Genomic DNA, 24,730 nt, shown 5'->3' with positions numbered 1-24,730 from the left:
GGTTATTATAAAATATTGAATATAGTTCCCTGTGCTATACATTAGGTCCTTGTTGTTTATCTATTTTATATATAGTAGTGTGTATATGCTAATCCCAAACTCTTAATTTATCCCTCCCTCCCCCCTTCCTTTGGTAACCATAAGTTTGTTTTCTCCATCTGTGAGTCTATTTCTGTTTGGTAAATAAGTTAATTTGTATTATTGTTTTAGATTTTACAGATAAGTGATATCACATGCTATTTCTCTTTCTCTGTCTGACTTACTTCACTTCATATGATAATCTCTAGGTCCATCCATGTTGCAGCAGATGACATTATTTTGTTCTTTTTTATGGCTGAGTAGTATTCCATTGCATATATGTACCACATCTTCTTTATCTGTTCATCTGTCTATGGACATTTAGGTTGCTTCCATGTCTTGGCTATTGTAAATAGTACTGTAATGAACATTGGGGTGCATGTATCTTTCTGAATTATAGTTTTTTTTCTGGATATATGCCCAGGAGTGGGATTGCTGGATCATATGGTAACTCTATTTTTAGCTTTTTAAGGAAACTCCATACTGTTCTCCATAGCCAGCACTTATTGAAGAGACTGTCTTTCCTCCATTGAATATTCTTGCCTCCTTTGTCATAGATTAATTGACCATAAGTGTGTGAGTTTATTTCTGGGTCTTCTATTCTGTTTCATTGATCTATATATCCATTTTTGTGCCACTATGGGAGCATGAAGTCAGGGAGCATGGTACCTCCAGCTCTGTTTGTCTTTCTGAAGATTGTTTTGGCTATTTGGAATCTTTTGTGTTTCCATACAAATTTTCAAGTTATTTGTTCTAGTTCTGTGAAAAATGCCATTAGTATTTTGATAGGGATTGCACTGAATCTGTAGATTGCCTTGAGTAGTATGGTCATTTTAACAATATTAATTCTTCCAATCCATGAACACGGTATATCTCTTCATCTATTTGTGTCATCTTCAATTCCTTTCATCAGTGTCTTATAGTTTTCTAAGTATAGGTCTTTTACCTCCTTAGGTAGGTTTATCCCTAGGTATTGTATTCTTTTTGATGTGATTGTAAATGAGATTGTTTCCTTAATTTCTCTTTCTGATATTTTGTTGTTAGTGTATAGAAATGCAGCAGATTTCTGTATATTAATTTTGTATCCTGCAACTTTACCGATTGTATTGATGAGCTCTAGTAGTTTTTTGGTGGCATATTTAGGAGTTTCTATGTGTAGTATCATGTCATCTGCAAACAGTGACAGTTTTACTTTTTCTTTCTATTTGGATTCCTTTTAATTTTTTTTCTTTTCTGATTGCTGTGGCTAGGACTTCCAACACTATGTTGAATAAAAGTGGCAAGAGTGGGCATTCTGATCTTCGAAGAAATGCTTTCAGCTTTTTACTGTTAAGAATGATGTTAGCTGTGGACTTATCATATATGGCCTTTATTATGTTGAGGTATGTTCCCTCTATACCCACTTTCTGGAAAGTTTTTATCTTAAATGGATATTGAATTTTGTCATAAACTTCTTCTGCATACATTGAGATGACCATATAGTTTTTATTCTTCAGTTTGTTAATGTTGTGTATCACACTGATTGATTTTCAAATATTGTACCATCCTTGCATCCCTGGAATAAATTCCACTTGATCGTGGTGTATGTCCTTTTAATGTATTGTTGGATTCGGTGTGTGTAGTTTTTTTTTTTAATAGCATGTTTTAATATCTGGTAGAGCTAGCTACCCTCAGTGCTTTTTTTCCCTAGGACTTTACTTGATTATTTATTTTCCTTATGAACTTTAAGATGAACTGTTTAGATCCAGAACATAACTTTGACATGCTACTCTGCTTGCATCTTGAGAATAGTATAGCAACGTGCAATACTGTATTCAATCCAACATCCACTGCACAAGGAGAGTCAAATGGAAGGAGTGTGTAGATAAGGGAACATAAATGCTTTTGATGAAAGAATGAATAAACTAGGTGACTTTAACTTGTCTCAGGGAAGGAATGACTGTTGCATTTAACACTCTTGCTACTGCATTAATTTATACATTATACTCCACTGGCAAGAGCATTGTTGTTAAGGCCATATTATTTTTAATAAAAACTGAGTATTTTGCTGTGCTTCTTCATATGAGTTATTGCCAATTGAAATTTACAGATAGGAATTATTCATCATGTAGGAATCTCTAGGTTATGGATAACCATCTGTATCATTGTACTAAAGAATAATTTTCCATTAGTAAGCCAGTTACAGATTTAAAGTATTGTCCCTCAGTGCTGTTTGTATGTTCTGCAGAAGACTTTAGAATTACAGAATACAGGAGCTGGAAGACACTTGATGACAATTTAGTCTAACTCCTTCCTCTTCTAGGTGAGAAAACTGAAGCCCAGATACTTTGTTACTGCCCAGTGCCCCAGTCTGGGCCTCATATCAGCCTCTCTCAGCTGCCTTCTGCCCAAATAACACTCTGAATTTCAATGGCCCTCACGGACCACATCATCATGATGTCCTCTCACCAACAGCCTCCATTCTCAAGCTCACATCAGCTCATCTCAAGTTTTATTTTTCTTTCACTAACAGCATATCACTTAAAATTCTGTTGGCAGCAATTAATATGAATTCCAATCAAGTAGTCATTAGATATGTACTGCCCTCAGGGAGGGAGTGTAATTTGGACTACATAGTTTCTTTTATCTGAGGGCACTCTCTACAGAGGGCTTTGGTTGTAAACCCCCAACAGACAACACTCAGAGCCCTCAGGGGAATGACTGCTTCAGTCCTGAAAGAGGAATACTGGCTACACACCACAGAACATACTACTGTCCACCCCCTGTATCATTTGAATCTGTTGCTTTACATAATTTCACTCTATCTAGGAAAAGCTCCTCCAGAAATCTGTTTGGTTCTTCTGCTGGGGAAATTTGTAAAAGAGATGTTCACTGAATGAACTATATAACCCCTAGTTCTGCAGCTGGTCCTGCACCCTCAATTGATCATCTCTCTTCTCTGCTATCCAGGTAACTTACTCTCTCTTCTACATTCCTCTCACCCTTAGCTAGCACCTCGGCTGGTCCCGGTCACTACCTGGTAGAGCGACCCAGATCATCACCCCTGAGTTGTCTGAGCCCAGGTCTCCATTCCTTTTCAACTGAATGTAGAATGCCATGCTCAGCCATGGCTACTACACTTGTCTACTTAAATCGAGCCATTAAAATGGAACACGATTTTACCTAGAGATCTCCCAGTGGATCACTTGGGTGTCAAGCATATTCCTCTCTGCTTCCATTTTATAACAGCATTGACGTGCAGAGATAAGAAGCAAAAATTTCCAAGAAGATCACTGGAACTGATGGTAAATATGTCACTGATTCTTCCTCCATTGATCCTTTTTCTACTGGAGATATGGGACTATATGCTGGTGACCCACCCTTGTATCTTCGAAGGGTTTCTAAAGGCTTTTTCACTCTGTTTGGCAGCTTCTAGTTGTTATGATGTTTGTGATTTATGATGAGATCACTGAATCACGTTGTCACATGTCCACTGCTGCAACTGCTGTGCTGTAAAGAGCCTTTCTTGATCCAATGCAGTGATGTACAGGATTCCATGTTGGTGGATCAAACATTCTGTAAGCCCTTGAGTAGTGGTGCAGGTTGAGGCCATGTGAGAAGGAAAGACAAATCCATATTCAGAATGAGTGTCAGTTCCGGTCAAGATTAATTGTTCTCCTTCCTGTATGGAAGGGATCTGATGTATTCAACTTGTCACTGTATGACTATATGATCTCCTTGAAGGATGGTGCCATATTGAGGTACCAGTGTTGTTTTCTGTTGCTGGCAGTTTGGGCATTCAGCAGCAGCATGGCTAGATCAGCCTTGTTTAGTGGGAACTTCTGCTGTTTGGACCTCTGTATAGCCTCCATCCCTGTCATATTTATGCACCAATTGTACCAGTACTAAGGTTGGAAGAAGCTGGCTCACATCAACTGGCTGAATCATTTCCTCTACTTGATTGTTGGTAGATACCCTCTGTGGGAGTTAACATGTGATATAAAATCTTCATATTTTTTTGTCTACTGTATTCCCATAGGTCCTTCCCTATGCCTCTTTCCCAAATGTCTTTGTCTCCAATCTTCCGAACCTTTCCCTTCCAACCTCTAACCTACCAGCCAAGTCATTTGACCATGAATCTGGGTACATTCTTACCTTGGGCCACTTCTCTTTGCATGCAAAATGAATGACAAGGTGGACAGTCCAAAGTTCTGCATCCTAGGAGAATTTCATCTTATTGCTAGATTTCCAGCGCTAAAGTAGGCGGTGATCCATTTTTGGCTTGCATCCGCATCTTGAGATGACCTTTCAATGGACCAAATTTAGCCTTTTTCATCCTTAAGCAACTTGGGAATGCCTATACAACCACAGTTGCAAGCTGATGGAGAGAAAATATTGCAACAGTTTTGGATGAAACGGGGTCCTGGGCCACATACTCATACTGCTTGCTTGTGCCCTGTAGTGCTTTTCACGCCCGATTCTTGATGTGCTGCTTTTAGCTTATCATTGCTACTAGGTCAGCTTGTCCTTGTGCCTTGATAGGTCTAACAAAGCCAAGCTCAAGATGGGACGCTCTAGCCACATGGTCACTTAATGCCCATTGTCAGGTGGATCCAGTAGCATGCCTGGAACTATTAGAGTATATCATTATCAGCAGATAGCATGGCCTTGCCAGAGAACCCCATAGATCTATGTTGTAATTTTCCCAATGAGGTTTGCCATAAACTCCACATGGTCTCTTTTCTCACTGCAAACACTTCCAATATCAGAGAGTCTGCTGGACTGTATAGCCCAAATGGTAGGGCTGCTTGTATTGCAGCCTGAACCCATTGCAGAGTACTTTCCTGCTCTAAGCTCCTGTCAAAGCTGGCAGCCTCTGTGTCACTCAGCGTACGTGTCAGAGCAGTATTCCTAACTATGGAATATGCTGCCTCCAAAGCCCAAAGAGGCCTGTGAAGTATTGTACTTCCTTCTTCATGGTGGGAATGTGAGATGCAATAATTTGTCCTTTATTTTAAACCTACCCCAGGCTACTGGACCCCTCTAAAACCTTCACTGATGTGGTAGGTCCCTTAATCGTCAAAGAGTTTTCTCTTATTCTCGGGGATGCCTGTGTCCCAGATGTCCAACACACTTACTACTTCTTAGTCTGTTTTTACTGATCAATATAACAAACATATGTGATGTTCTACAGAATGTCCAGGCGGTCCAGGTTTCTTTGGACTATATTATGACATAGAGTAGAAGAGCCAATATAGACTTTGGATAGACTGTAAGTGTAGGCTGTTGTCCTTCCCATGAATGTGAATTGCTTCTGGTAAGTTTCCCTCTGGGTACTGCTTCAGCTATTACATATCTATTGGTCTGTAACCTTTTCGTCTTCATCCAATTTTAAATATGTTCTAATTTTTATTATAATTACTTCTTGGTTTCATGAATTATTTGGAAGTATGTTTTTAATTTCTAAAATTTAAAAATCTCTTTTGGATAAGCTTTTGTTATTGATTTGTAATAGTAGTACTTTGTAGTCTCTATATCAGTTTAAAAGTTTGATACTTTTAGGCCTAAAATTTGGTCGATTTTTGTAAATATTTCAAGTATGCTTGAAAAGAATAGAAATTCTTTAATTGTTGATTATAGTTCTATATAATTTATATAGCCTTACTAATTTTATGTCCATTTAGTCAGTTACTGAAAATGATGTGTTAACATCTCACTGTGTTTGTGCATTTGTCAATTACTCTTTGTAATCCTATTCATTTTGGCTTTATTTATTTTGAGGATATATTAGGTATCTACAATTTTAGCACTGGTGTATCTTCCTGGTGAATTTTTAGTTTATTTTTTTTTTCAACTTTTTGGGTTTATTTATTTATTTATGGCTGTGTTGGGTCTTCGTTTCTGTGCGAGAGCTTTCTCTAGTTGTGGCAAGTGGGGGCCACTCTTCATCGCGGTGCGCGTGCCTCTCATTATCGCGGCCTCTCTTGCTGCGCAGCACAGGCTCCAGATGCGCAGGCTCAATAATTGTGGCTCACGGGCCTAGTTGCTCTGCGGCATGTGGGATCTTCCCGGACCAGGGCTCGAACCTGTGTTCCCTGCATTGGCAGGCAGATTCTCAACCACTGCACCACCAGGGAAGCCCAGGGAAGCCCTGAATTTTTACTTTTATTATTATGTAGTATAAGTGGGGTGAGTTTGAGCATTTCAGGGCTGATCAAAGAAAAATTTATGGCCATGAGGTGGCAGCAGAGCACACAAGCTCTATTTTGGTTCTACTTTTAAAGGTTTGCAAGTTGGGAAAGGCCCTAGCACCACACAGAGGCTTAAGGCATGAGGCCACCATCGAGAAGGAGAGGAGGGCAAGGGTACCGGTGGAAAGAGACATCAGAGACAGAGGTTTTATGTCTAGGGGGCTTATGTATGATGTCACTCAGCAGCATGGCAGAAGTCTCTGGGTTAGAGAATTCCAAAGGGCAGCAGCATCGAGTCTTTATAGCCCAAGGCTTATTTTACCTGTGGCAAGCAGATTTTGGGCACAGTTTCACAGGCTAAATAAAGCAGACAAGCTCTAAATTTCTAAAACTCTGTTTGGACTATGTTTAAAACAAGTGGATGGGTAAGTTTTGGTTTGGTGTCAGTGGGCTTTTGCGCTAATGGGTCTCAGCCTGCTGCAAAGAGATAAACAACCCATGGGCCAATATACAGAGGCCACCTTTGCCTTATATACATAACATATAGTCACTTTCTTTACCTCTTTTTTTGCTCATCGTTTATTATATTTTACTTTTTTATTGGTATTATTTGGTAAAGTTTCAGTTTATAGTAGTCTGCTATCTTAATATTTATTTATTATTCAAACTGTTCTAATAAGAATTTTACTTTATTCTTTGCTTCCACTTATCTAAAAATGCTCTGGGTAAGGTCATCAAATGACCGTCATGATATCAAATCCATTTAATGCTTTAAACTTTCTTCTTGTGTGTACAAATGTTTAATTTATATAATTTGAAAATGGGATGCCATACATGGAATTTAGTATTTTTTTCTGTTTGCTTACTCTTTTCTCTTTCCTCTTCCTCTTCCCACCCAAATTCCCATCTTTACTCTACCTACCCTCTCTAGACAAATGATGTCATCCCCATTAGAATATATCATTCCCATTTTTCTTCATGCTCATAAAATCATATGCAAACATATATACATACACACACAATACTCAAAATAAGCGTATATATATCCCATCACTATGGCATAGAAATAGAGTCAACTAATACAGCTCTAATGTGTATTTTCCATTAAGATCAATGTTGCAATAAAAAAAAATGTATACGTGGACATACATACATACATGTATACATGGACATACATACGTGGACATGATTTTATATCTATAGGATTACTATGACAAAGAATATATTTTTTCCCAAAAGACTGTAACAATCTATATTTTTTACCACCAATGTATGGGAGTACCTTGTCCCTCCTGCAAAATTCCCACCAGTGATAGGTATTGCTCTTCTTTATATGTGACCATCTGTCTAATGGGGTATAAATTGACAATCTTCAAAGCTTTATTTGTATTGCCCTGATTACTAGTGAGTTTGAGCATAATTTTCTACATCTTGGTCGTTTGGATTTACTCTTCTATGTTTATGTCTTTATATTTGCCCATTTGTAAGTGCTCTATAGTAAATGTTATCATTTCATATTATATAATACACAGTAGTATAGATATTAACTCTTTGTCTGTAACCTACATTGCAATTTCCTCCATATTTATTACGTATAATTGATATTTGACTTTAACTCTTTTGTCACAAAAAATTGTTAATACAGGTTTTCCCTGGATTTAGTCTCTTCTTTTCTTATCCCCCACCCCCCAACTCTCTCTTTCTAAAGTAAAAAAAAATAATTTTTTTTTTGGCTGTGCCGTGCAGCTTGTGGGATCTTAGTTCCCTGACCAGGGATTTAACCCAGGGCCCCGGCAGTGAGAGCCTTGAGTCCTAACCACTAGACAGCCAGGGAATTCCTAATAATCATTTAAAAAATAATTTTATGCCACGTCAAAGCCCTTAGTGAAAATTGGGAGTCCAATTTTGTTTTCTCTTTGAACTAAAACACCATATTTGTCATACATTAAACTTTCATCTCAATTCTTTTCTATCAGTCTTGTTTATTCTTATATAATGCAGTTGTTTTTCTTATCTTATTAACTGACTTGATTCCAATGACTATAGTATATGCTGATATCTGGTGAGTAAAGTTCCTTTCTTTTTTTGTTTGTTTTTGTAGAATTTTCTGACTCTAAATGAATCTTAATATAGTTTAATCCAATTTTAAAATACTCTTGTGGTTCTAATGTGACTTTTATTGAATTTATTAATTTTAAGAGATTTATATTTTTACAATAGTATTTTTTCATATGTTTAAATTTTGTTCAATTGTTTTTAGTAACATTTTTATAGGTTTTTTTTGTTCTTATAGGTCTTATACCTTTCTGTGTAAATTTATTCCACTTTTTTTTTTTTGCTATTGTGAATGAAGTATTTCTTCCATTAGCATTTCAAAGTGTTTATTGCCATTAAATTTTGTATATTCATCTTGTTTCCAAATACCTTACTAAAAATCCCTCTTTAATTCTGTTTTTCCTAATCTCCATGGTTTCCTAGGCATATAATCATATCAACAGTCACTGCATCTTCCAAGATAATCTTTAATGACAGTAGCCATTCCTGTTAGTTCCTGATTTTAATTGAAACAGCTTATGATTTTTAAATACCTATAGGCTTTTCATAAATAATCTTCATTGTGTTTGTTTCCTTCAATTTCTGTCTTACTCAAGGATCTTCGTTAGGAATAGCTACTGAATCTTAGTAATATGCCTTTTAGCATCTATTGATATGATCATGTTTTCTCTTCTTTAATTCATTTAGGTAATTGATTGTGTTAATGGATTTACTGAAATCAAAACACTCTTGAATTCCTGGAATACAATTCTTTTTGCCATAGTTATTAACCATTTAAAAAATTTTTTTATCTGTATGTATAGATGAGATTGGTCTATGGTTTTTCCTTTTTTTTTTTTTTTTGTCTTGTGTTTCTTTATCAGGTTTTTTGGGTTTTTGTGGGTTTTTTTGACTGCGTTGGGTCTTCGTTGCTGCGTGCCGGCTTTCTCTAGTTGCGGCGAGCGGGGGCTACTCTTCGTTGTAGTGCGTGGGCTTCTCATTGCAGTGGCTTCTCCTGCTGCAGAGCACGGGCTCTAGGCGCATGGGCTTCAGTAGTTGTGGCTCTCTAGGTGCGCAGACTTCAGTAGTTGTGGCTCTCAGGCTCTACAGCACAGGCTCAGTAGTTGTGTCGCACGGGCTTAGTTACTCCATGGCATGGGTGGTGATCTTCCCCGGACCTGGGGTCAAACCCGTGTCCCCTGCACTGGCAGGCGGATTCTTTTATTTTTTAATAAATGCTCCATTATTTTATTTATTTATTTATTTATTTATTTATTTATTTATTTATTTAGGCTGCACCACGTGGCATGTGGGATCTTAGTTCCCCAACCAGGGATCGAACCCACGCCCCCTGCAGTGGGAGCGCACAGTCTTAACCGCTGGACCGCCAGGGAAGTCCGTGGCAGGCGGATTCTTAACCACTGCGCCACCAGGGAAGTCCCCTTTATCAGGTCTTTATATTAATGTTATACTAGCTATATGAAACGAGTTGGGGAGTTTTTCCCCTTTTAAAAAAATTTGGGATACTTTAAATTACATTAGAATCATCTGTCTCACAACCCTAGTACTTTTAAAAATATGGATTAAAAAAATCACTTTTTCCATTCTTATCTGATAATTGGTCTATTAACATTTAAAATTTTGTCTTGGATTACTTTTGATCTTTCATGTTTTTCTAGGAAATTATCCATTACCTCTAGATTTTCCAGTGTGCTGCTACACGGTTGCATGCAGAATTTTAAAGTGAACATCTTTCTAGTTCATCTTACTTCATTCATTTTCATGAATGCTGCTTCTTGGCAGCATTCAACATAGTTGAAGACTCTGTACTTCTATCTTAAATTTATTGAATGGATGTTATTGACTCATGTCTTTAGTATGATAATGCAGAGGAATTTATGATGGATACTAACGGAAAATTACAGGAAATTTGAAAATTTAGTGAATTGTTTGCTGACATTTTTATTTTCTATTACAGGGTTCATCTCTGTAATTATGCAATTTACTACCTTTTTCCCCTTTCTATATTACTTTGGAAAATTACAGCCTTATAACAGACATCAGTAATTTGTACATATTGTGGCTGATCTGAGAACAGTGTCCTAAGAGAATGGAGTCACAGATATACTTTTTGTAAGCAAAGAATCAAGCATTAAAACCAAAGGAAACTTAAAAAGTGATGTCATCTCTGACCGAATGACACAGATTTGCCTCTCTGAACAGATTTGCAGTGTCCTTCAAGACCATATATGGAATTCCCTGGCAGGCAAGTGGTTAGGACTCCACGCTTCCACTGCAGGGGGCATGGGTTCAATCCCTGGTTGAACCAAGATCCTGCATGCCACGTGGCCAAAAAAACCCAAAAAACAAACAAAAAAACCCCACCATAACTAACAGAAAATTGCACAATGCAATTGCTAATAATTAATATGAAGTCTACTTTTTATATAAAAATAATGCTTGCTACATGACTTTACTAAACTGGATTCCTGCAAAAGACAATAGATGACTCTCTGAACGTGAGCTTCCAGTAAAAGATTACTATGACAAACTAAAGGATATCAGGTGATGCAGCACAGCTAAAACAAAACAACAGCTCTGAGAGTCTTTTACAATCCCACCTCTGGTGCAAAGGGACTGCACGGCCAGCAAGGCAGTGGGGCAGTCACGGAACTGGGGCTGAATGATTTTTACACACGATTTGTAATCCTCCCTAAGGTGGAGGAGGTCATCTATCTTGATTTATGTGGTTTAAATCACTGTTCCTTTAGTTTTCCTCACACTTTAACAAATTAAACTAGGTAGTGAGTTACAGTCATTAAACTTGAAAAATGTTTCAACTGAATGAAAAACTTCCTATGATAAAGCCTCCAAATAATCAAGGAACGATTCAAGGTATTTTCTGCATAAACTTTCCACCTGGATAAACCACTTTAAGCACTCAGCTTTTAACTAGTTGAAGAGGAAATTGGTATCACCAAATGCAACACATAGTTCTGCCTTCTTACATACCATAAACTACTTGATTCAAATTCATCATTAAACGTCACTTGTATAATTTGCTAACAGCAATGCTCTCAGGGACTGTGGTGTGCAGGACCCTATGTAAAGTTGTCTCAAGCTGCTAGCCTTTTAATGTTCCCATTAAATTTATTTTTTGTTTCCCTCCCCTGCTGTCAGCTGTCACATTTTATTGTTTACCTGCTTCCAGCAGGACCCTGTCAATACTTATGATTTGTTCAGGAGCAGAAGTCAGATAACCAAACTTATTAGAATCAGGTGTGAAATAAGAACAAGCAGACACTGAAGATGGGGACCTGAGTGCCCTCACTTCTCAGTAAAGTACGTGTTAGTAACAGGTCTCCTGGTCTTCTCCAGATTGGTGATGCTCCACAATGGAATTCTAAACATGTAAATTGCAATTAGATGTTTCTGGTAAGTGGCAAATGAAATATCCAGCATAATTTAAGAACCCTGTTAAAAATTTTAAAACTCTCTTTGCAGAGGAGGAGTCTAATAGCACGTTTCTAATGGAAGACTGTGGGATCACAGTAAGGAAGACAGAACTATATAGACCAGCAGCTGGCTTAATTAGCTTCCCATAAACTTATTAACAAATTAGATTACAAAATACAAATGTAATTTAATGAATCATCATATGAGGCACTGAACTCAAAGCTGAATTGTAACATGCTTAATTACCGATATGAATGAATCACTAATACCTCAAGCCTGCTCAACAGTTCTGAAAACCTACTTATGTAATGGTGGTGCTCACCTCTGAGTAAAGCAATGAGTAGTTCCCTGGGTCAGGTGTAGCAGTCCTCAAAATGATCATGTGACAATGTAACAATACAGCTGGTTTCTTAAAGGTTCTAGAGACCCAAGGTATGTATTTCTAGAGCTAAGTTATCTTCTGTTGTATCAATTCAGATGCAGTTAGATTTCAATTAGATGTCAATTTTTTAAAGGCACATGTGATGGAATTCTGTGAATTCACAAGAGAAAGTGAGGGCAACTGGTAATAATGGTTACGTAAAGGGGTAGTTAAAATAACAGCTTGCTACCAGCCCCACGCTTCTGAAGAAGTTGCACATGTGGGAAAATATTTGGGTACAACTCTTTAACAAATTTTAACAATTGAAAATGTGGGGAGAAAAAAACCTTATTCGAGAGTATAACCTTCTTACCTTTGGGATGTTAAAATTACCTTTTATCAGATAGTTTTCAACTTTTTAAATGTTCTTACTTAATTATTTTAACATTGATAATGTCACTTTAGTCTCCACATTTGGGGAAAATTTTACCTTCTGTAAAATCTAAGAATGGGAACCACTAGAACATGTACAAAGCCATGTTGCTCTGATTTGCAGTGAATACTTTTTAAGAAAAGCATTTCATGACCACAGACCAGGATATCCAAACTTCTGGTGAGGAGGATTTTTTCCAAGTCTTGTGATCAACTGTGGAAAAATAATTGGTTAATCTGACAGTGAAGGCCCTTAAGGGTGTTGAAGAAAAGGTCCTAGGGAAAAAATACCCAGAGCCAAAGTGGGAGAAATGTTATATTTCTCCCTACTCGCAGGTGAGGAGGAAAGAGCAACAATTTTGTACATGCACCTTGTAAAACTTCTCAAAACCACACCTACATTTCTAACCCTACCTTTAAAATTCCTGCTGTTGTTCTCAAGAAAATCAGGATCACACAATAGAAGCTTTGATACATGTAATAAACCAAACATCCACGTACCATGCTTAGAGCAGTGTCTGTTCCATATAAGTGCTCAGCAACTATTAGCTTTGATATCATTGGAAGAATTAAATACGGCTGCCTTCCAAACCTTCTTCATATATAAAGAAAGCACAGTGAACTGACCAGACTGTAGCTTTAATAGACAGACTTAAGGATAGCTATTAATATAAGAATTGCAATATGAAATTAAATAGACTCTTAGGCTAAAAAATTACAAGTTTTAAAGATTCTCCAGTAAGTTTATTTTGCAAGCCTTTTCTATTTTATGTTTGATTGGTATACACTGGAATAAAGAGAAAAATGTTCATATAGACTGTTTGAACACTGAACTGTTATCATCTTAAGATAAATTAAGGTTTACTTTATTTTTAATTGATCTTCAAATTGCAGCAGCTCACGAGGTTTAGCTGTAAGTGTTCTTGCCACCCCAACTTGTCACTGAGTCAGACATACACACAACACATGTAAACAGACACAAACAAGTCTTTTATAAAGTAAACAAGTCTTTTATAATGTAAATAATCGTTCCTTGTTGAAACTTTTTATACCCAGTTCCTGTCTTTTCTGAAATTGGGATATTCATATTTATAGAGAACAATATTTACAAAGTAAAGAGTTTCTCTTTGAAAACTCAAGCAATTCTTGACAGCAATATTTTTCTTATTGATCTAAAAAGCATGGAATATGGAAGGCCAAAAGGGGAAAAATCACTTCAAATGATCAAAACAAAAGAGCACTAAAAAATAATATATTTAATAATGTAGAGAGAAATTTTTAAAGTACAGTTTCTTTTGAAAATACTGACATTCAAACAAACAGCTTCGGACTCATTGCCAAAAGCTTTCTCAATTAAAATTAAAAAATGTTGGTTTTATTGTAGGAAGATACATTAATTCTTTGAAGTCAGAATGAAAGGGTTGCACAATTTAATTTTTATATGAATGACTGTTTGAATATACAAAGTATCAAATATAAACAGTAGTGTAACAAGAAAATAAATTGGCAGAAATAATTATTCAACGAGTAGCAATAATTAAGACCACCATTTGAAAGATCTTCTATAAACAAAGAATGGAAAAATATTGTTATAAGTTTTTACAGCACACAATTGAATTCCATTCTAATTCATTACTATTATACTTCCTTCTTCTTCAGTATTAGTGGACCCACATTATCTCCTGTCAATTCATTGTGTTTATTATGTGAACCATCACAGGCAGGAAACTAAAAAGGAAAAAAATTACAAGTGTTATTCTTTAAATGATTCAGTAAATAGAAATATTTGTGACATGCTCTTATAAAGAAAAGGCCATTACTTTGGGGGGAGAAACACATCAGATAGCTTTCCTGAGTAACAGATATATTCTCTATCTAACCTAACTACATTCCAATACTACAGCAAATCTAACAAATTTAAGTATTTAATTATTTGGTAGATTTTAAATAAAAAGCTTTGGATGATTCCAAACAAGTCAATACAATAGTTATAAAAGGGCATCAAAATAAGCTCTTATTTTCTATAAAGCTCTAAATCTGAGCTCACCTCATCACTTATTTTAAATTTTAAAAGGATGTAATTTAAATTCAAAATAAATTATTTCATAACGTTTTCTTACTATAAAATTCATGCACACTGTAACACTTAAAAAATACTTTAAAAATATTTTTAAAAACTTACTCATAGGTAACAATAATTAACATTTTGGTATATTTTTTCCTCTGTATTTACTGTGTACTCATTTTTTTTTAAGCAAAATTGAGATCATACTGTAATATGCTTTTCTAGCTTATATCATGCTCCCATGTTATTATTCTTTAAAAAACATGGTTTTTCATAGCTTCCTAATATCCCATCACTTGTATTATACCATACTTTAATCATTCCTCTATTATCAGATATCTAGACTGTTTCTAGGATTTTGTTATTACAAAGGATGCGATGATGAACATTATTGTATTTAAAGCCTCAAATAGCCTATGATCAAACTAGATCTCATCAACTACTTACAATTTATCACTCCAAACTCCTCCTTTTTTTGGTTTATTATTTTAATTGAAATATAGTTGATTTACAATGTTGTGTTAATTACTACTGTACAGCAAAGTGATTCAGTTATACACATACCTACATTCTTTTCTTAAAAAATATCCTTTTCCATTATGGTTTACCATAGGATACTGAATAGTTCTCTGTGCTGTACAGTAGGACCTTGTTGTTGAGCCATCCTATATATACTAGTTTGTATCTGCTGACCCCAACCTCCCACTCCACCCCTCCCCCAATCCCTTCCCCACTGGCAACCACCAGCCTGTTCTCTATGTCTGTGATTCTGTTTCTGCTTCACTGATAGGTTCATTTGTGTCATACTTTAGATTCCACATATAAGTAATATCATACGGTACCAATATCTGTATTTCTCTTTCTGACTTACTTCACTTAGTAAGATAATCTCTAGTTGCATCCATCAAACTCATTTTTAATTTCCACATTAAAAATCATCCATAATTATACTTACCATTTACTAACTCATACTACATACAAGGCACTGTACATGCATCATCTCACTAAATCCTCAAAAATTTCTGTGATATTGGTATATTATCAGATTTTAAAACACCTGACGATCAGAGTAATAAAGATTAAGTAATTTGCCCAACCAAGTTTCTGTGCTGGTCTAACTTTTCTAATGTAGGAAATATAGCGATCATAAGGGGCGACCTTTAATTTAGAGTAGACTTTCAGTGCTGAATACTATGGAAAAATCTCTAATCTCACAGAACCGCAAAACTGGGGATTTAAGAAGCAAAACCATTTTAACTGCACAGAATTTTAGTGGACATGTAAATGGACATCTTACCGTCTTAGAACGCCAACATCTACAATAAGCTGCTTTAGTAAGACACAGATCTTCAATGTTTATCTCATTCACCACTTTGGGATTTTCCTTTTGTATTTTAAGATTAATCAAGCTATCCTTCTGTTGCTTTTTCTTCGGGAGAAACGGACGAACCGCAAGGTAGCCAAGTAGTGCAAGTACACCAAGGAAAGGCAATAACCGAAGCCATTCTGAAACTAAACATGTACAGATCTGTTAAAGTCTGCGTGCTCCTGTAATAGAACTCAAATAGGGATGGATTGGGAAATTGGGATTGACATGTACACACGGCCATGTTTAAAATAGATGACCAACAAGGACCTACTGTAAACACAAATTAAAAAAAAAAAATTAAAAAAAAAAAAAAAGAACTCAAATAGCATGTCTCATCTTTGAGCTTATTCTTTATCTATTCTTCACTTCTCACTTTAATTTCTTAACTATCTAACTTATCTGTAAAACTGTGAATAAGGCACCTATACCTAGGACCCCCTTATTTTATTTGTGGGTTGACTTCAGACTTTTGAAACTGGAAAACAAAATTTTCAGAAATGGGTCCTCTACCAAATATCCTATCTCATTATCCTCACTAAGTATATTTGTGTTTAGTTTTATTTCAGGAATTATGATCACCATAATTATAAACAAAATTCAATGTGATATATTTTATAGGTTTAGAAAACATTTCCACCATGTCTAAAATCATACAACAGAATATCCCGTAATAGCCTATCACTGATTTATAATTTCAGACAGAACACGTCTTCAATGCTTTAATTTACGTTTTTTGGTAAGGCATAGTGATTCCTAAAGAAACACCTAAATGTTGTGTAAAAGCTATTTTAAAGAGCTAGTCGAAATTTTCACATCCTGAATATTCTCATTATTAGATACATCTTATTCCGTAAGTGTTCATGAAAGCCTTCTGTAGTACACAGCACTGTCTTAGGGGGATAGGGAATGTAAGTGATATAAATGAAATTTATATCACTTATAAATGATATAAGTTTCTCCTATGCCCGTGGAGACAAACACACCAGGAAGCCAAGATAATTGTCTCAGCATGCATTTATCAAATGTTGGCTAGTACCCTGCCTCTGCTGGGCTCTGCAGGGAATCCTTTGCCTTTAAAGAGTTATCACTTGTCATGCTTCACTGAGTGCTAACCTGATATCTTGCTAATAAGCACTATGTAGAAATAGCTTAGTGGAGAAAAAGAAAAATTGAAGGTCATGTGCTAAGGCATACTAATAAATGTTAATGATAAATGAACAGACTATGCTAAGAGTGCAACTGTATTACCTCATTTAACACTGTGTTAGTTTAAACAACTGTATTTGGTAGGCACCATTATTATTCCCATTTTTCATGTGGGTAAACTGTAGCTTAAGCAGGTTTAGTCCAGGACAGTAAGTGCAAAGCCTGTTCTCAATCACTATGAATGAAACTCAACAGATCTAAACTTTTATCTGTTCTTCTCTCAGTAAAACTACTCAAAGACTGGCTTAACATTAACTCTTCCAAAATGAAATTATTTTTGATACAACACCACGCCAAAGGTTTGTTATGAGTTGTGGACGAATCAACCTATTTATGTATGAATAGCACCTATAAGAGTGCCTGGCACAGAGAGGATACACAATAAATGGTAGTTTTTATTAAGATTATGGAGATTGGAGCAACTCCTCTGAAAAAATATTTTGCTAACTAAACCTGACAATGTTATATAGTAGAAATCTTTGGGGATATAATCTTTCAGTCACCAGAATGAAATTCTGTAACGATAAGGTTTTGCCAGTCAAGCTGGCTGTTCTATTCTCATAACAAAAGTGGAAAGACTCCACATAAATCTTTTGAATGAATTAAAGTTCTGGAAATGACAAAGAACTGTTTCTTGTGGGGGGAGGGGTCTATCTACAGATCTGTGCTGTCCAATACAGTAACCACTAGCCAAGCTGTTTTGATCTGTACCCAGGATTTTGTTTTAATCAGGTATGGTAAGATGACAGACATGGAGACAACTGCCTTGAAAGAAAAGTTTACTTACAATTCCCAAGAGGAGGGGGCACACCGTGCCACCCAGGACCACATGGGGAAGTACCAGGCTTGGTCAGGCAGAAGGTGAAAGGGCACAAGCTTTTATTGTGGTTTCTACAGAAAAGGCAACGTAGGGCAGAGTAAACATTTAGGACTGGCTGGCTTGAATAATTTCAGTGGGCTCTGGGCTATAGGGGTGGTCCCTAGTTGTCTCATGTCTGGCCCTGGGTGATTTAGGGCAGGGGAAATACTGGCTTGGTAAGTGAGAGTTAGATAAAGGAAGTGGTTGGAGTGTAGGCTTTGGATTGGTTGGTTTGCATATGAAAAGTATGCTCACAGGCAAGTAGTTTACTATCTCCTGGCATTAGCTAGTCCTTGGAGGGGGCAAGTTCTCCCTGGCCAGCAAGGCCCCCAAGATGTCCGAGTATCATAAAATATAGAAAATAAAAAACACAATTAATACACATGTGGCTATTTAAATAAAGTAAAATTCAGAAGTCAGTTTCTAAGACACACCAGTCACATTTCAGCAGCTCAAGAACTACATGTGGCTAGAGGTTACCATGTTTGACAGCACAGAGAACATTTCTATCACCACAGAAAGGCTTTTGGATAGTGCTGCTATAGACCACTGTTTCTATAAAGTACCATCTCTATAACATGGCAAGGCTACTTCGACAGTTTCAACTCCCACAAATATCCCATCCCTCATGTACTTGAAGCCAGCCAAAGCTACTTATTACCTAATGACAGGCTTCCTGTGTCCTTTGCATAAGGAATTCCTTCTGTCTGCCATGCCTTTCTATCTGTGGCCTATCTGACTCATTACGCGGACCATTTAAAACTAGGGTCAAATATGCCTCCTCCAGAAATCTTTCTTCATTTCCCAAAGCAAAATTAATCACTCCCTCCTTTGCTTCCAAGCCCCTTTACCACAGTTTCTTTTATCATACTACTGTTATCTGTTTATAAAGTTGATTCTTCCATGAGCCTGTAGGAAAAGGAGCTGTGTACTACTCTTCCTGGCGCGAAGTAGATACCTCATAAATGTTAAATGAGTGACTTAATGAATGAATGAATGTAGAGCATAAATGTCAGTCCCCTTCTCACTCACCATACTGTACTGTAATTATTTATTTATACTTATTTTCTAGATCAGGCAATAAATATCTTAGATTGTTATTGGCCCCAACATCCAGTATAGTATCTTGAAACAGTAATTATTCAATACATGTTTTTTGAATGTAGAATAACATTAAGTATTATTATGTATACTACAAAATTAAAAAGTCACGAGAGGTTAAGTGACTCAAAGTAAAAAAGTAAATGAATGAGAATGTAAAGATGAAAACATTAACTTAGATTCTTAAGTTTAGCATTTCCTAGCTTAATCCACAAATCTCAGGGAATAAATGGTATTAATACTGTTTTAAAATCTACTTCAGAAAACGTCCTTCGACACTTAATTCCTTGGTAAAACACTACTCTATAGTAATACAGTGATGAAAGGTACTATTATTTCCTACAACAAAGTAACAATTTATACAACAGTCTTGTTTAGTAAAATCTACTTTTTGAAGATGACAAACTTCAATTTAACTACAGAAAAGATAATAAACGAAAATAATACAGCCTGTAAAGCTCAATTAAATCATTTTAAGTACATTTATTAAGGCTGATTTTTGGTGAATAAATATTAAATACAGAAAAATCAAACAAGAAATTAAAAAAACAACCTTTAAGATTGGCTATTTCTATGAACCTGTTTGATATATATTCAGCTACTGCAGATATATTAGATACTGTGAAGGGACATCTATTACCTACTAACCGTTAGGTATAATGGATATTTTGTATAGTACACTTTTAAATTGTTTTAGGATTATCAGAAATAGCATTTATTTTACAAAATTTGAAAATTTAGAAAAGTTATAAAAAATAAAATAACTTTTAATCCCACCAGTCAAGAGTTGGTAACATTTTGTTGTATTTCTATTTTGCTGTATTTTTTTCCCTTTTTCAAAAGGTTGCATATAATGATACCATAAAAATAATACTGGCAAATTGACTGCTGATAATTTCATAACATATTTTATTATGTATCATTATGGGTAAAACATAGAAATGACTTCATTTCTGAACTACAGAAAGATGAAAGTAAAATATTTTTAATGGATGGCATTACTATTACCACTTAAAACCTAATATAGACTATTCAGGACCAAAGAGCCAATAAAATGAAATTAATAATCAATTTTAAAATCTTTTTTCCACTCACGACTATAAATACAACAGTGTCCCAGTATTTAGAGCATTGCCTGGCCCATAGTAAGTGCTCAATAAATACTTGATGACTTGAGGAATTCTGAATTGCAGAGTGGTTACATGGAAGAAAATGTTTTAATGACATCAAAATTGTTCTCCACAAAGGCTAGTATAATCTTTAATTACACTGACTTTTAAATACAGTCGGTCTACCTAGGAAAAGGGGAAAAAACTTTTACAACTTATAGTAACTATGTAAATATTTCCCCAAATTCTCAAAAATAAAAGTTTCCTAAAATAAAATTCTTCAATCTTTCAGAAATAACCTTTATTATTTACATGTTAATAAATGCAACTCTTTAGTTTGAACTAAATGATTTATTACCCTTTCTTATTAAGAAAACGCACCTTTTGTTTATTTCTTTAAAAAAACAATTGAGGTAAATTTACATACAATAAACAGATCTTAGGTGTTTAGCTCTGAGCTGTGACAATTAAATACACCCTTGTAGCCTCCACTGAAAATGTGTAAAAATATGTAAAGTATTTCCATCACCCCAGAAAGTATTCTCCTGCCCCCTTCTAGTCTATCTCCCCACCACTGATTCCTATACCCGAAGGTTTTTTCACTCAATATAAAATTTTTGAGATTCATCCAGTGGATCATTAATTTGTTCCTTTTTATTACGAATCAGTATTCCACTCTATGAATATACCATAATTCGTTTATCCACTCTCCTGTTGCTAGGTACTTAGGTTGCTTACAGTTTGGGATTATCATAAATAAGGCTATGAACATGCTTTCAACTCTGTTCCATTTCTTAAATTCCTTGCTCAAAATTGGCCCTTTCTAGAGCTAATGCCCCTGAAGGGTCAGCTCTGACATGTTTGTGTTACTCTGGGAAAAATATTATTATAGTCTTAGGATTCATTGCTTTGTCTTTAGGAGGAAAACCATCAGGTTTCAAAGCAGCTAACTAGTTTAAGTGGGGTAGAACTACTATATTCAAAGTTTCATAGCTAGCTTTTAAATCTAGATATAAACTTTTCTGACTTTTGAATGGGAAGTTTTGTTATTCTATTTTAAAAGTTTATATGACAGGGAAAGCTTTTTTAAAAGTCAATGTATTTGAATACATTATACTTTCAAAGGGCAGAATTATACTGATTTACCTTAAAAGCCTCACTCTTAACAATGTAACCTAAACAAAGATAGATAAGGCATTTCTGATAGATAAAGGTTATCTACAAATACTGTATAGTAATTAAGGATCTTCAAGTGTTTACTAAGAATGCAGAGTCATCATGAGAGAGTCCATTGCTTTTAAAAAAAACCACTGGGTCTAAATAGGGAAGGAAAAACAGGCAACAATAATGTGAACTGAAACTTTTTTTTGCTCTAATTGTCATAGATAGAAAATGAAAACATTTTTGGTCTGGTAAACATTTTAAACAATTATGTTGAAAAGTTATCTTCCAGGTTTTAATTTCAGCAAAGAAAAAGTCTAAGATGGATTCTACAAGAAGTTCATTCAAGAGAGCCAAATGTCATTAGCTATTACCATCTAATCAGGAGGCGAGACCCAGAGAGGAAACTGGTCATTGAAGTTCTTCTTTCATAGTGCTCCAAAACAGATTCTGCAACTGTTATATTCTCATTGTCCAGTGCCAAACAGACTATCTCATTTTTTTCACAAAGTAGTTATTACAAATATGTTAACGTTTCCTAAATAAATGGACATTACAATGAAAACTAAATTGTCCCATTGTAATGGGACTTAAGTTACATATGCACTATAAAGATATTTATCAGAGTTGTCATTTCTGAGAATTGGTCTTCACATTAACTATTTAATAGCTTTAAAGAAGAAACTACTATAAATTATTGATTCAAGAGGGAAAAGGTTTAGGTTGAGTTTCCTTAATACCTTTAATAGGAATTAAATATTTGTTGACAGTACGAATCCCTGAGAAGAAAAAAAAAAAGGTTTGAAAACCTTCTAGTCACTAAATCAAATATCATACTTTCCAATCTGCTTCAACTATACTCTATTTACAGAAAATTGAAACTAATATAAAACCAGCTACAATCAGAATCAACACACATAATTCAGGTTAAACTGGACTGAGGTGGGAACAAGGGGACTTTTTTCTTTCTTGACTATTAAAAACTCAGCTGTTAATTTATGCAAATTTTTAAGGTAAGTTGGCAACTGGGAACAAATGTCACAAAATGATCATATCCTTTTGACCTGGTATTACCATTTAGTGAATATATTCAAGGGTATAATTCAAAGAATGAAAAAATAACAATTGGTACAGAGCTACTTACCACTGAACATTATGAATAAAATATACATATAAAAACATTCCAGATTTCCAGCTGCAGGGGAATGGTTAGGCCTACTGTGATGCTAATCTATAATAAGATTATATACATACGTAGCTGTTAGAACAAGATAAGGAATACATTAAAATATGTAAAGTACTTCAGTAAAAGAAATAAGGGGAGAAAAAGGCAAAATTTAAATAATTGCTGCAAGCTATCAGAATAAACCAGTAAAATCAACAGAAGATTCTGATGTTTACAAACACGTGATTTGAAAGTTTTTTCATTTTACTTTTATGTTGCTCCTATGTTTAGATATTTCTTCTTAATGTTTATTACTCAGTTACCACTCTATTCAATTACATGCTTTCTATCAAACCCCTTAACATCTAAAAATGTTAAAATCTCACAATCCATTTGTCAACAGAGCAAATGTCTATGACCATTACGCAAAGAATCTCTAGATTTAGAACAGTCATCTAGTTTACCGCATTTTAATCTATCCACCTCCAGACACTGCTTTTTTTTTTTTAAATCTCTGAGAGGGGATAGCTCTCAAAGCACCATATTTGTTTGGTAAAGTATTCTCTAATTAAAGAAAAAAAATTCCTTGAACATGGAGCTAAAATCCATGCTCGAGTAACTATCACTAATTTGGCCCTAGTTCTGTCTTTTGGTCTACACAGAATAAATCTTATTTTTCTTCCACTGGTCAGCCTTCCAAATACTGTATTTTAAGTCAGCTACCATAGATCTCCAGACTGCTCCAAGCTAAGCAGCCCTATTTACCTCAAAATTATCTTAATTCATGCTTACATTCCCTGGTAGTCAGGACATATGAATTCAATGTTTGCTTTATTAATATGGTTTCTCCCCCCCTCATCATCCTAATCAGTCCCTGTGTCTGGTTTACCAATATCCCAACTTACATTGTAAAGCTCAGAACCCAACAAAATCTTCCAAGTGTTGACTGCGTTCTGGAAATTTTCATCCTTTAGATGTGAAATCCCGAGTTCTGGGTTCTATTTTGTAAAGGAGGGAACTTAAGTACAGAATGTTACATATATTCATTGAATTTCATTTTCTAATTTTTGGTCCATCATACTAGCAAAGGTATCTTTCCTTCAACTCCAGGAAACTAAATTGCCTCCAGGCCCGTAGTAATGGAGGTGACCTCAAATGACCCCATGATAGGTCAACTCTCTCCTATAGGATTGGAGTTTATTTTCTAATTTTGTTGCTAAATAAAACCGCAATACATATTATGTGCATGTCTGTGTTTCTCTCCCACACAGTCACACCCACACGATGTGGGTAAAAGCCAGCCAAGAGCTGGGACGGCCTGATACACAGCGCCTTAGGTAACGATGACTTACCCTGCTTTAAACAAGCACGCTGCAGGGAGCGATGGAGATGAAAGAGATGGGCCCGTTCCCAACTCAGCACCTTCTCAGCAAAATCCTGGTCTCTCGCCACGTAAAGACACTGGCGACAGCCACGAGGATAAGCACCCCGGGCCGCCAAGTTCCGAGAGGTGGCCTCACACACGCTCCCAGGCAGCAGCGGCGGCGCGCGCCCACCTCCCTCGGAGCGCAGGCTCACCGGATCACGAGCCATCCGCCAAGCTCTGCCCCGCCCCTCGGCCCGAGGGTGTTTAGATGCCCGCCCCCACCCTCCGCCTTGGGAAGCTTGCAAGGATGGGGACTGGCTGAAGGCAAAAATTACCTGTGAGCCGGGCGAACCCGGTAATGCTCTCGGGGACTGGGAGCCGCTTAAGATACGCGGGGAGCTGCACCTTCACGATGCGGGCCACGCTCTCCAGCACCATCCTGGCCAGCGGCGTCCGCTCCTCGCCCGACCCCCGCCGCTCTCCGGCCGAGCTGCCGCGCCTGCGTCGAGAGCGGAAACGGCCGGCGGGCGCTTGCAGCCTGGACCGGGCGGGGCGGGATTGCGGGCACGCGAGGAGAGGTGACCTGCCCGGCGCCGATTGGCAGCGGGCGGGTGACGTGCGCGCGCCAGGCGGATGCCGAGGGGTCGCGGGCGGCCGCGGGGGCTGACGGGTAGCGAGGCCCGCCTCGGAATCTCGATGCTGAAGAGGGAGTTTGCGGTGGGCCTTTTACATCTGTAGACGTTGGAGGCCCGCAGAAAGGATACTGTGTTGGAGGAGGTAAAGCACAAGAGAGTGCTT

At 36.5% G+C, this 24,730-nt stretch overlaps 1 protein-coding gene across 1 annotated transcript; it reads right to left on the bottom strand.

Annotated features, from left to right (window-relative positions):
- Positions 1-13,766: 13,766 nt before the first annotated feature.
- CISD2 (CDGSH iron sulfur domain 2) lies at positions 13,767-24,501 on the bottom strand. Its single transcript, XM_082464036.1, has 3 exons — positions 24,268-24,501; positions 15,894-16,108; positions 13,767-14,259 (listed from the first exon to the last, which is right to left on the bottom strand). Exons 1-3 carry the CDS (start codon positions 24,368-24,370, stop codon positions 14,170-14,172), a joined length of 408 nt encoding a protein of 135 aa, XP_082320162.1. The 5' UTR covers positions 24,371-24,501; the 3' UTR covers positions 13,767-14,169.
- Positions 24,502-24,730: the final 229 nt, after the last annotated feature.

The sequence above is a fragment of the Balaenoptera physalus genome, assembly GCF_965194825.1.
Source record: "Balaenoptera physalus genome assembly, chromosome: 5".
Classification (NCBI taxonomy): Eukaryota; Metazoa; Chordata; class Mammalia; order Artiodactyla; family Balaenopteridae; genus Balaenoptera; species Balaenoptera physalus.
The sequence above is the reverse complement of the archived record's forward strand: the minus strand, read 5'-3'. Positions and strand labels throughout refer to the sequence as shown.

Excerpts from the sequence above, each read along its gene's own strand:
- CISD2 (XM_082464036.1), bottom strand. The coding sequence starts at position 24,370 with ATGGTGCTGGAGAGCGTGGCCCGCATCGTGAAGGTGCAGCTCCCCGCG. Across the intron at positions 16,109-24,267 it reads CGGGTTCGCCCGGCTCACAG|TTTCAGAATGGCTTCGGTTA; the intron begins GTAATTTTTGCC and ends GTACATGTTTAG. Across the intron at positions 14,260-15,893 it reads GATGTTGGCGTTCTAAGACG|TTTCCTGCCTGTGATGGTTC; the intron begins GTAAGATGTCCA and ends TTTCCTTTTTAG.